This window comes from Oncorhynchus nerka, linkage group LG8 (genome assembly GCF_034236695.1).
Source record: "Oncorhynchus nerka isolate Pitt River linkage group LG8, Oner_Uvic_2.0, whole genome shotgun sequence".
NCBI classification, from domain to species: domain Eukaryota; kingdom Metazoa; phylum Chordata; class Actinopteri; order Salmoniformes; family Salmonidae; genus Oncorhynchus; species Oncorhynchus nerka.
The window spans coordinates 66,620,535-66,635,868 of record NC_088403.1 but is presented as its reverse complement, the minus strand read 5'-3'; the positions used below and the strand labels follow the sequence as shown (position 1 = coordinate 66,635,868).

Sequence of the window (15,334 nt, the reverse complement as noted above, 5' to 3'; positions counted from 1 at the left end):
GAGAGAGACACGGAGAGAGAGAGAGACTTAGAGAGAGAGAGAGACGGAGAGAGAGAGATGGAGAGAGAGAGAGACTTGTGCATTGAACAGATATAATCTAAAGGCCAGTTTCAGTGTGTGAGAGTTGTTTGCCACTAAGTTTTAACGACTTGAGTCACACTTTTTTTCTCAATAGCGAAGGTTCTCCAGGTAATTTTCTACAGCAGGGCAACAGATTTACCACTAGAGGTCCCTCTATCCCAGCACAGAACACACCCAGAGAGACCAGAGACTACCCCATGGCTGAGAGAACACCCCTCCAACCTCCAACTCCCCAGCCTTACCAGGACCCATGCTTCCAGCATCACACCCACCTCTCCCACCACTTCCACCCCAGTATCGGGAGCCCCAGTCTGGACCAGACATCTTGCCACCACCCTCTGGAGCTCCAGATTCCCCTGGAGCAATATGGGGGAATTGGAATAGAGGCAGCACCCAGGACCCTCTACCCGATTCAAGCCCCTATTATGGGGGGGGAGCAGAGACAGCTACAGCGGTGGGGGGGGTGGAAGAGGAGGTTATGTAGACATTCATGGACATAGCAGAGGTGATAACTGTAGTGATGTTGATGGTAGAGATGGTTGTTTTGTAGCGCGGAAAGCTAGCTACAGTAATAGGGGGCTGCGGATGATGTTGTAGGTCAAGGGGATGATTTCGGCAGCCATTTTGAAAGTCAGAGCCTTGCCTATGCTAGCCAGAGGGGATGAGGGCTGTGATGGGGATGACAGCAGCGCCAGCGGTAGTGGTGTTGATATTTACCACAGAATAGATGAGGGCCTTATAAAGGATGATGTCTTTTACAGAACGGATGAAGGCCGTAACAGCAGTAGGGATGATGTTTTCTACAGCAACAGTAGAGATTATGGGTGTGAGGAGAAAACGGACGAGGGTCTAACACTAGGGATAAGGTCTTTTACAGAATGGATGAAGTCTGTCGAAGAGGGATGACGTGTTCTACAGCAGAGATTATGTGTGTGAAGAGAGGCGAGATGCCAACAGTGGTTATAGAGACACCACTACCGGTAGCCATGATGGTGAAAACAACAGACTTGATCATCTCTATAATGGTAGCGATATCTTTGACGATAAAGGAAAGAGGGATAGTTTGAGAAGGGTTGACGATTTCGGAGGAGACCGTGATGATTTTGGGGATAAAAGGTCCAACCTGGATCCTCCAGAGGCCCAGTTCAAGCCTGGGTTTTGGGTGAGTCCTCTCCCACAGATCAGTGTTCTGTGGCTTGGGAAAGCAGTGAGAAGGGTGGGGGTACCCCAAGGATTGGGCATCTCTGTACTCCTATTCCCAGGCAGCAAGTGGCCCTAGCGGTGGTGGCGTTGGGGTGTACCGGCAAAAACTGGACTCCTTTTCAGAGGCGTTCTTCGTCAGACGCAACGTCGCCGGCAACAGAATTCCGAATGGGAATTCCGGAAGTGGAGTTTGGGATTCGAAGCGGGAGGAGGAAGCACAGGATGGATCAAAGCGAGTGCTTACAATTCACTCACAGACTCTTCCACTCTCCCTCCTCATCCTCACCCCTACCCCCTGCTCCTTAGCCCTCCTCCCTCCCCTCTCCCCACTCCCAAACTCACCACGACCCCTTCTCTCGGACAGTTGAACTAACCCAGACCCCAGGGGAGGATTGTAGTGGAACAGTCCAGTTTTACCCTCCTCTCACCAGCCGCCTCCACACTACCCACCCTCCACCGTCATGTGGAAGCTCCCACCTTGTCATTGGCTGCAGCAGTCAGGTGACGTGGGTGTCGTCGACGGCAACCCCTCAAGCGCTGGCCATGTCTACTGCCAGGAGGCAGTGTTCACTCAGAGACATGTTCACCAGGACAATGAGAAGAATACAGGTATGTTGCTGTGTGTTCTTGTAATCCAAAATCAAACATGTTCTATTCAGTCTCCTTCTTTAGCTTCCTCACATTTATTATGTTGCTTCTGTCCCCCTCCCTCTCTTCTGCTCACAGGTCACTATAGTTTTCAAACTCCGGTACAATCAAACGTCGTCTCTGCCTCACCCCTTCACCTATCCTCTCTTCCATCCCAGCCCCCCAGTGGACTGCCACAGCATGGAGCAGCACCCCTAGTGGTGTTTAGAGGTATTCCCTTCCTTAGTCCGCTCCAGTCTCGTAGAGGAGGAGGGCAGAGGGGAGTGGAGCGGATTGGGAGAGGGCTCCACTACATCCCTCGACCTATGCTGAATCCCCAACGCAGGGGAACGGGGCTCCTCTCCTCCCTCATCCCACCTTCAGCTGGGGAACGAGGGATGGGAAGGATGACTAAAGAGGAGAAGGGATATTTTTTACTTCCGTGAGTATGGATGGACAGAGTAATGCATTCGAGTGTGTTCTTCTATTGCTCGTTCGTTTGTTCTTTTGTTCATTCATTGATTAATTCTCTCAGGTGTATCAACGTGGGTCGAGGGTTCCAGGCTGAGCTGCCATGTTGTCGAGAGAGGGAGGAGGGGTCAGGGGCGTGGCCAGAAGAATCATCATCCAATGAGAAGTTGCTCTGGAAACCGTGGGAGGAGCTTCAGAGGAATTCTGTAATTCAGGAAGAAGGTAAGAAGAACCATTCAACCCTACTTCCTTAACATTCAACACTAGTTCCTTAAGATTCAAAACTACATGCTTAACATTAAACTCGACTTCCTTAATCCTTAACATTCAATCATACTTCCTTAGCATTCAAATCTAATCCCATAGCATTCAAACCTACTTCCTTAACATTCAAACCCTACTTCCTTAATATTCAACTCTACTTCCTTAACATTCAAACCCTACTTCCTTAACATTCAACTCTACTTCCTTAATATGCAACTCTACTTCCTTAACATTCAAACCTACTTCCTTAACATTCAACTCTACTTCCTTAACATTCAAACCCTACTTCCTTAACATTCAACTCTACTTCCTTAACATTCAAACCCTACTTCCTTAACATTCAACTCTACTTCCTTAACATTCAAACCCTACTTCCTTAACATTCAAACCCTACTTCCTTAACATCCTTAACATTCAAACCCTACTTCCTTAACATTCAAACCCTACTTCCTTAACATTCAAACCTACTTCCTTAACATTCAAACCCTACTTCCTTAACATTCAAACCCCACTTCCTTAACATTCAAACCCTACTTCCTTAACATTCAAACCCTACTTCCTTAATATTCAACTCTACTTCCTTAACATTCAATCATACTTCCTTAGCATTCAAACCTAATTCCATAACATTCATCTCTACTTCCATAACATTCAAACCTACTTCCTTAGCATTCAGTCCTACTTTCATAACATTCAAACCCACTTCCTTAACATTCAACGCTACTTAACATTCAACTCTACTTCCTTAACATTCAAAGGTACTTAACATTCAACTCTACTTAACATGTACCTGAAAGTCTTGGATAAGTGACATCAATATCGTCTATGTCAGTGGTATTCACCTCTACGAGGTCCATGGTCTATGTCAGGGGTATTCACCTCTACGAGGTCCATGGTCTATGTCAGGGGTATTCAACTCTACGAGGTCCATGGTCTATGTCAGGGGTATTCAACTCTACGAGGTCCATGGTCTATGTCAGGGGTATTCAACTCTACGAGGTCAATGGTCTATATCAGGGGTATTCAACTCTACGAGGTCCATGGTCTATGTCAGGGGTATTCAACTCTACGAGGTCCATGGTCTATGTCAGGGGTATTCAACTCTACGAGGTCCAAAGCCTGCTGGTTTTATCTTCTACCTGATAATGAATTGCACCTACATGGTGTCCCAGGTCTAAATCAGGCCCTGATTAGAGGGGAATCACCCACCTGGTGTCCCAGATCTGAATCAGTCCCTGATTAGAGGGGAATCGCCCACCTGGTGTCCCAGGTCAAAATCAGTCCCTGATTAGAAAGGGAACAATTACAAAACCAGTGGAACTGGCTTCCTGGTCCAGAGTTGAGTTTGATGGGTCTATGTTTTATACTGTATGAGTCTCAGGCTGATCCGAGATTAAAACCCTAATGTGGTATCTTTCATTCACACTTCTCTGATTCTTCCGCTCCCCATTCTCAGTGGAGGCGGTGTTGTCGTTGTGTAATTCTAGCTGTCTACCAGGAGGGGGCAGCAACACAGAACTGGCTCTACACTGTCTCTACCTCTGTCATGGAGATGCACTGGTGAGGAGGGAGGGACCATTAATTAATTAATGAATTCAATCATTCATTCATTTATTTATTCACTCACTCACTCATTCTTTCTTTAATTTATCTATCATTTAGTTTATTTCGGTTCAAAGATCACCCATTTCCTCAGTTCCTCATTTCAATTTTACTGTACTTCATCTTTCTTTCTTTCTTTCTTTCTCTGTCATCCCTCTCTCCCAGGCCACGTTGGAGAGATTGTTCTTCTCGAACCCATCAACAGCAGTAGACTACCATTACGCTGGTAACCCTTGACCCCTTCATCCCTAACCTTTAACCTTTAACGTTTCATAAACATATCCCATGCCTTCTCTGAGGATTCCTCCGATGCTAAGTCAAATATAATGTGTGTAAGCTTACTGTCTGTCAGTTCACCTTTGAGTTGGTAAATGACTCTAGACAGGGAGTCACAGAAGTCACCTGTTTCATGACCTCCATGCTTTCAGTACTGTAGTATAGACCCACTATACTGTACTGTAGTATAGACCCACTATATAGCACTGTAGTATAGATCCACTATACTGTATTGTAGTATAGACCCACTATATAGCACTGTAGTATAGATCCACTATACTGTATTGTAGTATAGACCCACTATATAGTACTGTAGTATAGATCCACTATACTGTATTGTAGTATAGACCCACTATATAGCACTGTAGTATAGACCCACTATACTGTATTGTAGTATAGACCCACTATATAGCACTGTAGTATAGACCCACTATACTGTTTTGTAGTATAGACCCACTATATAGTACTGTAGTATAGATCCACTATATAGTACTGTAGTATAGATCCACTATACTGTACTGTAGTATAGACCCACTATATAGTACTGTAGTATAGACCCACTATAATGTACTGTAGTCTAGATCCACTATATAGTACTGTAGTCTAGTCTCACTATATTGTACTGTAGTCTAGACCAACGGTATAGTACTGTATTCTAGACACACTATACAGTACTGTACTGTATTTTAGACCCACTATACAGTACTGTACTGTATTCTAGACCCACTATACAGTACTGTACTGTATTCTAGACCCACTATACAGTACTGTACTGTATTCTAGACCCACTATACAGTACTGTATGCAGTATAGACCAACTACAATGTACTGTAGTCTAGACCAACTGTATAGTACTGTAGTATAGACCCACTATATTGTGCTGTAGTATAGACCCACTATACTGTACAGTACTGTAGTCTTGGCCCACTATACATTACTGTAGTATAGACCTACTATATAGTACTGTACTGTGTTCTAGACCCACTATACAGTACTGTACTGCAGTATAGATCATCTTCGTCTCAGTAACAGAACAAACCGTTGTCAGTTCTTCTTTGTCTCAGTAACAGAACACACCGCTCATCTTCGTCTCAGTAACAGAACACACCGTTGTCAGTTCATCTTCGTCTCAGTAACAGAACACACCGTTCATCTTCGTCTCAGTAACAGAACACACCGTTCATCTTCGTCTCAGTAACAGAACACACCGTTGTCAGTTCATCTTCGCCTCAGTAACAGAACAAACCGTTCATCTTCGTCTCAGTAACAGAACAAACCGTTAATCTTCGTCTCAGTAACAGAACAGAACGTTCATCTTCGTCTCAGTAACAGAACACACCGTTGTCAGTTCATCTTCGTCTCAGTAACAGAACAAACCGTTGTCAGTTCATCTTCGTCTCAGTAACAGAACACACCGTTGTCAGTTCATCTTCGTCTCAGTAACAGAACACACCGTTGTCAGTTCATCTTCGCCTCAGTAACAGAACACACCGTTGCCCGTTCATCTTCGTCTCAGTAACAGAACAAACCGTTGTCAGTTCATCTTCGCCTCAGTAACAGAACACACCGTTGTCAGTTCATCTTCGTCTCAGTAACAGAACAAACCGTTCATCTTCGTCTCAGTAACAGAACACACCGTTGCCCGTTCATCTTCGTCTCAGTAACAGAACACACCGTTGTCAGTTCATCTTCGTCTCAGTAACAGAACAAACCGTTGCCCGTTCATCTTCGTCTCAGTAACAGAACACACCGTTGTCAGTTCATCTTCGTCTCAGTAACAGAACACACCGTTGTCAGTTCATCTTCGTCTTAGTAACAGAACACACCGTTCATCTTCGTCTCAGTAACAGAACACACCGTTGTCAGTTCATCTTCGTCTCAGTAACAGAACAAACCGTTCATCTTCGTCTCAGTAACAGAACAAACCGTTCATCTTCGTCTCAGTAACAGAACACACCGTTGTCAGTTCATCTTCGTCTCAGTAACAGAACACACCGTTCATCTTAGTCTCAGTAACAGAAAAAAACGTTAATCTTCGTCTCAGTAACAGAACACACCGTTGTCAGTTCATCTTCGTCTCAGTAACAGAACACACCGTTGTCAGTTCATCTTCGTCTCAGTAACAGAACACACCGTTGTCAGTTCATCTTCGTCTCAGTAACAGAACACACCGTTGTCAGTTCATCTTCGTCTCAGTAACAGAACAAACCGTTCATCTTCGTCTCAGTAACAGAACAAACCGTTCATCTTCGTCTCAGTAACAGAACACACCGTTCATCTTCGTCTCAGTAACAGAACACACCGTTGTCAGTTCATCTTCGTCTCAGTAACAGAACACACCGTTGTCAGTTCATCTTCGTCTTAGTAACAGAACACACCGTTCATCTTCGTCTCAGTAACAGAACACACCGTTGTCAGTTCATCTTCGTCTCAGTAACAGAACAAACCGTTCATCTTCGTCTCAGTAACAGAACAAACCGTTCATCTTCGTCTCAGTAACAGAACACACCGTTGTCAGTTCATCTTCGTCTCAGTAACAGAACACACCGTTCATCTTAGTCTCAGTAACAGAAAAAAACGTTAATCTTCGTCTCAGTAACAGAACACACCGTTGTCAGTTCATCTTCGTCTCAGTAACAGAACACACCGTTGTCAGTTCATCTTCGTCTCAGTAACAGAACACACCGTTGTCAGTTCATCTTCGTCTCAGTAACAGAACACACCGTTGTCAGTTCATCTTCGTCTCAGTAACAGAACAAACCGTTCATCTTCGTCTCAGTAACAGAACACACCGTTCATCTTCGTCTCAGTAACAGAACACACCGTTGTCAGTTCATCTTCGTCTCAGTAACAGAACAAACCGTTGTCAGTTCATCTTCGTCTCAGTAACAGAACACACCGTTGTCAGTTCATCTTCGTCTCAGTAACAGAACACACCGTTCATCTTCGTCTCAGTAACAGAACACACCGTTGCCCGTTCATCTTCGTCTCAGTAACAGAACACACCGTTGTCAGTTCATCTTCGTCTCAGTAACAGAACACACCGTTGACCGTTCATCTTCGTCTCAGTAACAGAACACACCGTTGTCAGTTCATCTTCGTCTCAGTAACAGAACACACCGTTGCCCGTTCATCTTCGTCTCAGTAACAGAACACACCGTTGCCCGTTCATCTTCGTCTCAGTAACAGAACACACCGTTGCCCGTTCATCTTTGTCTCAGTAACAGAACACACCGTTGTCAGTTCATCTTCGCCTCAGTAACAGAACACACCGTTGCCCACGTTCATCTTCGTCTCAGTAACAGAACACACCGTTGTCAGTTCATCTTCGTCTCAGTAACAGAACACACCGTTGCCCGTTCATCTTCGTCTCAGTAACAGAACACAACGTTGTCAGTTCATCTTCGTCTCAGTAACAGAACAAACCGTTGTCAGTTCATCTTCGCCTCAGTAACAGAACACACCGTTGTCAGTTCATCTTCGTCTCAGTAACAGAACACACCGCTTCATCTTCGCCTCAGTAACAGAACACACCGTTGCCCGTTCATCTTCGTCTCAGTAACAGAACACACCGTTGTCAGTTCATCTTCGCCTCAGTAACAGAACACACCGTTGACCGTTCATCTTCGTCTCAGTAACAGAACACACCGCTGTCAGTTCATCTTCGCCTCAGTAACAGAACACACCGCTGCCCGCTCATCTTCGTCTCAGTAACAGAACACACCGCTGCCCGTTCATCTTCGTCTCAGTAACAGAACACACCGCTGCCCGCTCATCTTCGTCTCAGTAACAGAACACACCGTTGTCAGTTCATCTTCGTCTCAGTAACAGAACAAACCGTTCATCTTCGTCTCAGTAACAGAACAAACCGTTCATCTTAGTCTCAGTAACAGAACACACCGTTGCCCGCTCATCTTCGTCTCAGTAACAGAACACACCGTTGTCAGTTCATCTTCGCCTCAGTAACAGAACACACCGTTGCGCTTCATCTTCGTCTCAGTAACAGAACACACCGCTGTCGTTCATCTTCGTCTCAGTAACAGAACACACCGTTGTCAGTTCATCTTCGTCTCAGTAACAGAACACACCGTTGCCCGTTCATCTTCGCCTCAGTAACAGAACACACCGTTGTCAGTTCATCTTCGTCTCAGTAACAGAACACACCGTTGTCAGTTCATCTTCGCCTCAGTAACAGAACACACCGTTCATCTTCGCCTCAGTAACAGAACAAACCGTCAGTTCATCTCGCCTCAGTAACAGAACACACCGTTCATCTTTGTCTCAGTAACAGAACACACCGTTGTCAGTTCATCTTCGTCTCAGTAACAGAACAAACCGCTCATCTTCGCCTCAGTAACAGAACACACCGTTCATCTTCGCCTCAGTAACAGAACAAACCGCTTCATCTTCGCCTCAGTAACAGAACACACCGTTGCCGCTCATCTTCGTCTCAGTAACAGAACGCACCGTTGTCAGTTCATCTTCGCCTCAGTAACAGAACAAACCGCTGCCCGCTCATCTTCGTCTCAGTAACAGAACACACCGCTTCAGTTCATCTTCGTCTCAGTAACAGAACACACCGCTCATCTTCGTCTCAGTAACAGAACACACCGCTGTCAGTTCATCTTCGTCTCAGTAACAGAACACACCGTTGACCGCTCATCTTCGCCTCAGTAACAGAACACACCGTTGTCAGTTCATCTTCGTCTCAGTAACAGAACACACCGTTGCCCGTTCATCTTCGTCTCAGTAACAGAACACACCGTTGTCAGTTCATCTTCGTCTCAGTAACAGAACACACCGCTGACCGCTCATCTTCGTCTCAGTAACAGAACACACCGTTGTCAGTTCATCTTCGTTTCAGTAACAGAACACACCGTTGTCGCTCATCTTAGTCTCAGTAACAGAACACACCGCGTCCGTTCATCTTCGCCTCAGTAACAGAACACACCGTTGTCAGTTCATCTTCGTCTCAGTAACAGAACACACCGTTGCCCGTTCATCTTCGTCTCAGTAACAGAACACACCGTTGTCAGTTCATCTTCGTCTCAGTAACAGAACACACCGTTGTCAGTTCATCTTCGTCTCAGTAACAGAACACACCGTTGTCAGTTCATCTTCGTCTCAGTAACAGAACAAACTGTTCATCTTCGTCTCAGTAACAGAACAAACCGTTCATCTTCGTCTCAGTAACAGAACACACCGTTCATCTTCGTCTCAGTAACAGAACACACCGTTGTCAGTTCATCTTCGTCTCAGTAACAGAACAAACCGTTGTCAGTTCATCTTCGTCTCAGTAACAGAACACACCGTTGTCAGTTCATCTTCGTCTCAGTAACAGAACACACCGTTCATCTTCGTCTCAGTAACAGAACACACCGTTCATCTTCGTCTCAGTAACAGAACAAACCGTTCATCTTCGTCTCAGTAACAGAACACACCGTTGCCCGTTCATCTTCGTCTCAGTAACAGAACACACCGTTGTCAGTTCATCTTCGTCTCAGTAACAGAACACACCGTTCATCTTCGTCTCAGTAACAGAACACACCGTTCATCTTCGTCTCAGTAACAGAACAAACCGTCATCTTCGTCTCAGTAACAGAACACACCGTTGTCAGTTCATCTTCGTCTCAGTAACAGAACACACCGCTGCCTGCCCTCATCTTAGTCTCAGTAACAGAACACACCGTTGCCCGTCATCTTCGTCTCAGTAACAGAACACACCGCTGTCAGTTCATCTTCGTCTCAGTAACAGAACACACCGCTTGTCCGTTCATCTTCGTCTCAGTAACAGAACACACCGTTGTCAGTTCATCTTCGTCTCAGTAACAGAACACACCGTTGTCAGTTCATCTTCGTCTCAGTAACAGAACACACCGTTGTCAGTTCATCTTCGTCTCAGTAACAGAACAAACTGTTCATCTTCGTCTCAGTAACAGAACAAACCGCTCATCTCGCCTCAGTAACAGAACACACCGCTCATCTTCGTCTCAGTAACAGAACAAACCGTTCTTCGTCAGTTCATCTTCGTCTCAGTAACAGAACACACCGTTGTCAGTTCATCTTCGTCTCAGTAACAGAACACACCGTTCATCTTCGTCTCAGTAACAGAACACACCGTTCATCTTCGTCTCAGTAACAGAACAAACCGTTCATCTTCGTCTCAGTAACAGAACACACCGTTGCCCGTTCATCTTCGTCTCAGTAACAGAACACACCGTTGTCAGTTCATCTTCGTCTCAGTAACAGAACACACCGTTCATCTTCGTCTCAGTAACAGAACACACCGTTCATCTTCGTCTCAGTAACAGAACAAACCGTTCATCTTCGTCTCAGTAACAGAACACACCGTTGTCAGTTCATCTTCGTCTCAGTAACAGAACACACCGTTGACCGTTCATCGTCTCAGTAACAGAACACACCGTTGTCAGTTCATCTTCGTCTCAGTAACAGAACACACCGTTGCCCGTTCATCTTCGTCTCAGTAACAGAACACACCGTTGTCAGTTCATCTTCGTCTCAGTAACAGAACACACCGTTGACCGTTCATCTTCGTCTCAGTAACAGAACACACCGTTGTCAGTTCATCTTCGTCTCAGTAACAGAACACACCGTTGCCCGCTCATCTTAGTCTCAGTAACAGAACACACCGTTGCCCGTTCATCTTCGTCTCAGTAACAGAACACACCGTTGTCAGTTCATCTTCGTCTCAGTAACAGAACACACCGTTGCCCGTTCATCTTCGTCTCAGTAACAGAACACACCGTTGTCAGTTCATCTTCGTCTCAGTAACAGAACACACCGTTGCCCGTTCATCTTCGTCTCAGTAACAGAACACACCATTGCCCGTTCATCTTCGTCTCAGTAACAGAACACACCGTTGTCAGTTCATCTTCGTCTCAGTAACAGAACACACCGTTGTCAGTTCATCTTCGTCTCAGTAACAGAACAAACCGTTGTCCGTTCATCTTCGTCTCAGTAACAGAACACACCGTTGTCAGTTCATCTTCGTCTCAGTAACAGAACAAACCTGCTATTCCCTGTAAACTTCTTCTATCTATTCTCTACTTAGACTAGGAGTGCTGTTTTGTACAGGGTGTATTAGGCTATTCGTAGACTGCAAGGTGCAGTGTGTGTGTGTGTGTGTGTCAGTCAGTCAGTCAGTCAGTCAGTCAGTCAGTCAGTCAGTCAGAGCAGGTTCCACGCGACCTAACCCCAACCCACAACAACCACACAAACCACCCTGCTATTAATACTGTTATTAGAGAGAAACCTTTGTTCTTTTCAAAAGTCTCTCTCTCTCTGTCTCTCTCCCCCTCTGTCTCTCTCTCTCTCCCCCTCTGTCTCTCTCTCTCTCTCCCTCTGTCTCTCTCTCTCTCTGTCTCTCTCTCTCTCTCTCTCTCTGTCTCTCTCTCTCTCTCCCCCTCTCTCTCTCTGTCTCTCTCTGTCTCTCTCTCTCTCCCCTCTCTCTCTCTGTCTCTGTCTCTCTCTCTCTCTCTCTGTCTCTCTCTCTGTCTCTCTCTCTCTCTCTCTCTCTCTCTCTCTCTCTCTCTCTCTCTCTCTCTCTCTCTCTCTCTCTCTCTCTCTCTCTCTCTCTCTCTCTCTCTCTTTATCTCTCTCTCTCTCTTTATCTCTCTCTCTCTCTGCATCTCTCTCTCTCTGTATCTCTCTCTCTCTCTCTCTCTCCCCTTCTCTCTCTTTCTCTCTCTCTCCTTCTTTCTCTCTGTCTCTCTCTCTCTCTGTCTCTCTCTCTCTCTCCCGTTTCCATCTCTCTCTCTCTACTATAGGTAGTGATGTGTGGCAGCAGACTGAGAAGTCTCTGTTCAGTAAAGCGTTGACGACCCACGGCAAAGACTTCTCTCTCATCCAACAAATGGTTTACGTTCAACTTTCATATCATTCCGTACTGATTCCTCATCTGCTGTATGTACCAAGGAATTTATGTTAACCAACCTACTCACCCCTGTGTGTGTGTGTTGCAGGTGCAGACTAAGTGTGTCTCAGTGTGTGGAGTTCTACTATCTCTCCAGGAAACTTCCTGACAAACAGAGAAAACAGAGGGAGCAGGAACGAGGGACGGAGGAACAGACGAGTGTAAGGAAGAGAGCCTGTTATGAGACTCCTCCTCCCTCCCTCCTCCCTCCCTCCCTCCCTCCTCCCTCCCTCCCTCCCTCCCTCCTCCTCCCTCCCTCCCTCCCTCATGCCCTCCTCTCCCCCTTTCTCCCTCATGTCCTCCTCTCTCCCCTTTCTCTCTCATGCCCTCCTCTCCCTTTCTCTCTCATGTCCTCCTCTCTCCCTTTCTCTCTCATGCCCTCCTCTCTCTCCCTTTCTCTCTCATGCCCTCCTCTCTCCCTTTCCCTCTCATGCCCTCCTCTCTCCCTTTCCCTCCTCATGCCCTCCTCTTTCCCTTTCTCTCTCATGTTCCCTCCTCCTCCCTCCCTCCCTCCCTCCCTCCCTCCCTCCCTCCCTCCCTCCTCCCTCCCTCATGTCCTCCTCTTTCCCTTTCTCCCTCATGTCCTCCTCTCTCCCTTTCTCATGCCCTCCCTATCTCCCTTTCTCTCTCATGCCCTCCTCTCTCCCTTTCTCCCTCATGTTCTCCTCCCTCCCTCCCTCCCTCCCTCATGCCCTCCTCCCTCCCTCCCTCATGCCCTCCTCCCTCCCTCCCTCCCTCATGCCCTCCTCTCTCCCTTTCCCTCTCATGCCCTCCTTTCTCTCCCTCCCTCCCTCCCTCCCTCCTCCCTCCCTCCCTCCCCTCCCTCCCTCCCTCCCTCCCTCCCTCCCTCCCTCCCTCCCTCCCTCCCTCCCTCCCTCCCTCCCTCCCTCCCTCCCTCCCTCATGTCCTCCTCTTTCCCTTTCTCTCTCATGTCCTCCTTTCCCTTTCTCTCTCATGTCCTCTCTCCCTTTCTCTCTCATGCCCTCCTCTCTCTCTTTCTCTCTCATGCCCTCCTCTTTCCCTTTCTCTCTCATGCCCTCCTCTTTCCCTTTCTCTCTCATGCCCTCCTCTCTGTCTTGTTCTATTTGTCCTTCTGTTCATCCATCTCTTTCTCTCTGCTGTTAACACTTACCTGTGATGCCTTTTGGTCTGTGTTGAAATAATTAGGAACAGCTGACAAATCTTTAGTCATCTCTGATTTGCTGAGTCGTGGTCTAATTCACTAGATCATCTCCTGATTTGCTGAGTCGTGTTCTATTGAGGCTCACGGTCAGAATGTCTCCTTCTGGAGAGAAAATAGAGATTCTATGGTACTCAGATGTCCTTTTACAGGTGGTGTCCCTCCCTAAACCGATGGAACAGGTGGTACCAGCCCCGTCATTGGCTACCAGCTTCCCCTGTAAGCAGTGTGGAAAGTGAGTTTGCCCAACCCGATGATTGAACTATCTATACACCCTGCCTAAGTTTTAATATCGATCTTGGGGAAGATATTGTAATTTAAAGATAATCTTCATCTCTTTCTTGCCCTCCCTCTAGGATGTTCTATAAGATAAAGAGTCGTAACGCCCATATGAAGATCCATAGGCAGCAGCAGGATGACTGGAGACACCCCCCAGGCCTCGTCATCAACCTAGCCCAGAACGTCACCCCCAACCTGGGAACCAATCTACCCCAGCTCCAGGCTTCAGGTCGGGCCTACCTCCCAGGTCCCATCAACAACAACAACAGCAACCACCACACCGGTGGCGCTCACACCACCATCATCATCAACAACAACACCAACAACAACATCAGTGATCCAAACATTCCGAACACCAATACCATAACCAATAGCAACAGTGTCAGTGTCATCGACTCCACCCCTAATCAGAGAGGACACGCCCCCCTCCTCTCTGTCCAGCAATCGTGGGACTTGTTTCAGTTGAACTCTAATCCTGCTGCAGGGTTCTACTATGACCCAGAAGTGAAAGGAGCCCTGGGGGTCACGGTGGGAGGGGTGAAAGGTCAAGTCCTCTGGCAGTAGAGTTCTAGAATCAGAATGAATAGAACTGACATGTATAGGACTACATTCACATTTTGCACCATGAAAAGCATTTAAAATATATAAATATAGTGAGAAATCTGTAAATTGTTTAATACCTATTTAAATGTTTTGAATTTAAATTTTTATTAAAATTGATTTTTGTATCTCTCTTGATCCACCTTTTACTTTCCCGCTCAGAAACAGACAAAAACAGACATCCATCTAGCCAACCAATCAACCAACCAACCAACCAACCAACCAACCAACCCGTTCTCCATCCTGTACCTAAATGGGAACATATAGACATACAGTACCAGTCGATAGTTTGGACACACCGACTCCTTCAAGGGTTTCTGTTTATTTTTTAAAACTATTTTCTACATTGTAGAATAATAGTGAAGACATCACAACTATGAAATAACACACATGGAATCATGTACTAACCAAAAAAAACGTTGCCTTGATGACAGCTTTGCACACACTTGTCATTCTCTCAACCAGCTTCATGAGGTAGTCACCTGGAATGCATTTCAAAGAACAGGTGTGATTTGTCAAAAGTAAAATGTGCGGAATTTCTTTCCTTCTTAATGTGTTTGAGCCAATCAGTTGTAGTGTGACAAGGTAGGGGTGGTATACAGAAGATAGCCCTACTTGGTACAAGACCAAGTCCATATTATGGCAAGAACAGCTCAAATAAGCAAAGAGAAACGACTGTCCAACACTGTAAGACATGAAGGTCAGTCAATCCGGAGAATTTAAAGTTCTTAGAAAGTTTCTTCAAGTGCTGTCGCAAAAACAGTCAAGCGCTATGATGAAACTGTTTCTCATGAGGACCGCCACAGGGAAGGAAGACC

At 46.2% G+C, this 15,334-nt stretch overlaps 1 protein-coding gene across 1 annotated transcript; it reads left to right on the top strand.

Annotated features, from left to right (window-relative positions):
• Positions 1 to 1,744: 1,744 nt before the first annotated feature.
• LOC135572789 (transcriptional-regulating factor 1-like) lies at positions 1,745 to 14,644 on the top strand. Its single transcript, XM_065021210.1, has 8 exons — positions 1,745 to 1,893; positions 2,011 to 2,353; positions 2,447 to 2,604; positions 4,103 to 4,206; positions 4,414 to 4,474; positions 12,312 to 12,618; positions 13,790 to 13,872; positions 13,994 to 14,644. Exons 1-6 carry the CDS (start codon positions 1,746 to 1,748, stop codon positions 12,470 to 12,472), a joined length of 975 nt encoding a protein of 324 aa, XP_064877282.1. The 5' UTR covers position 1,745; the 3' UTR covers positions 12,473 to 12,618; positions 13,790 to 13,872; positions 13,994 to 14,644.
• The last annotated feature ends 690 nt before the right edge of the window (positions 14,645 to 15,334 follow it).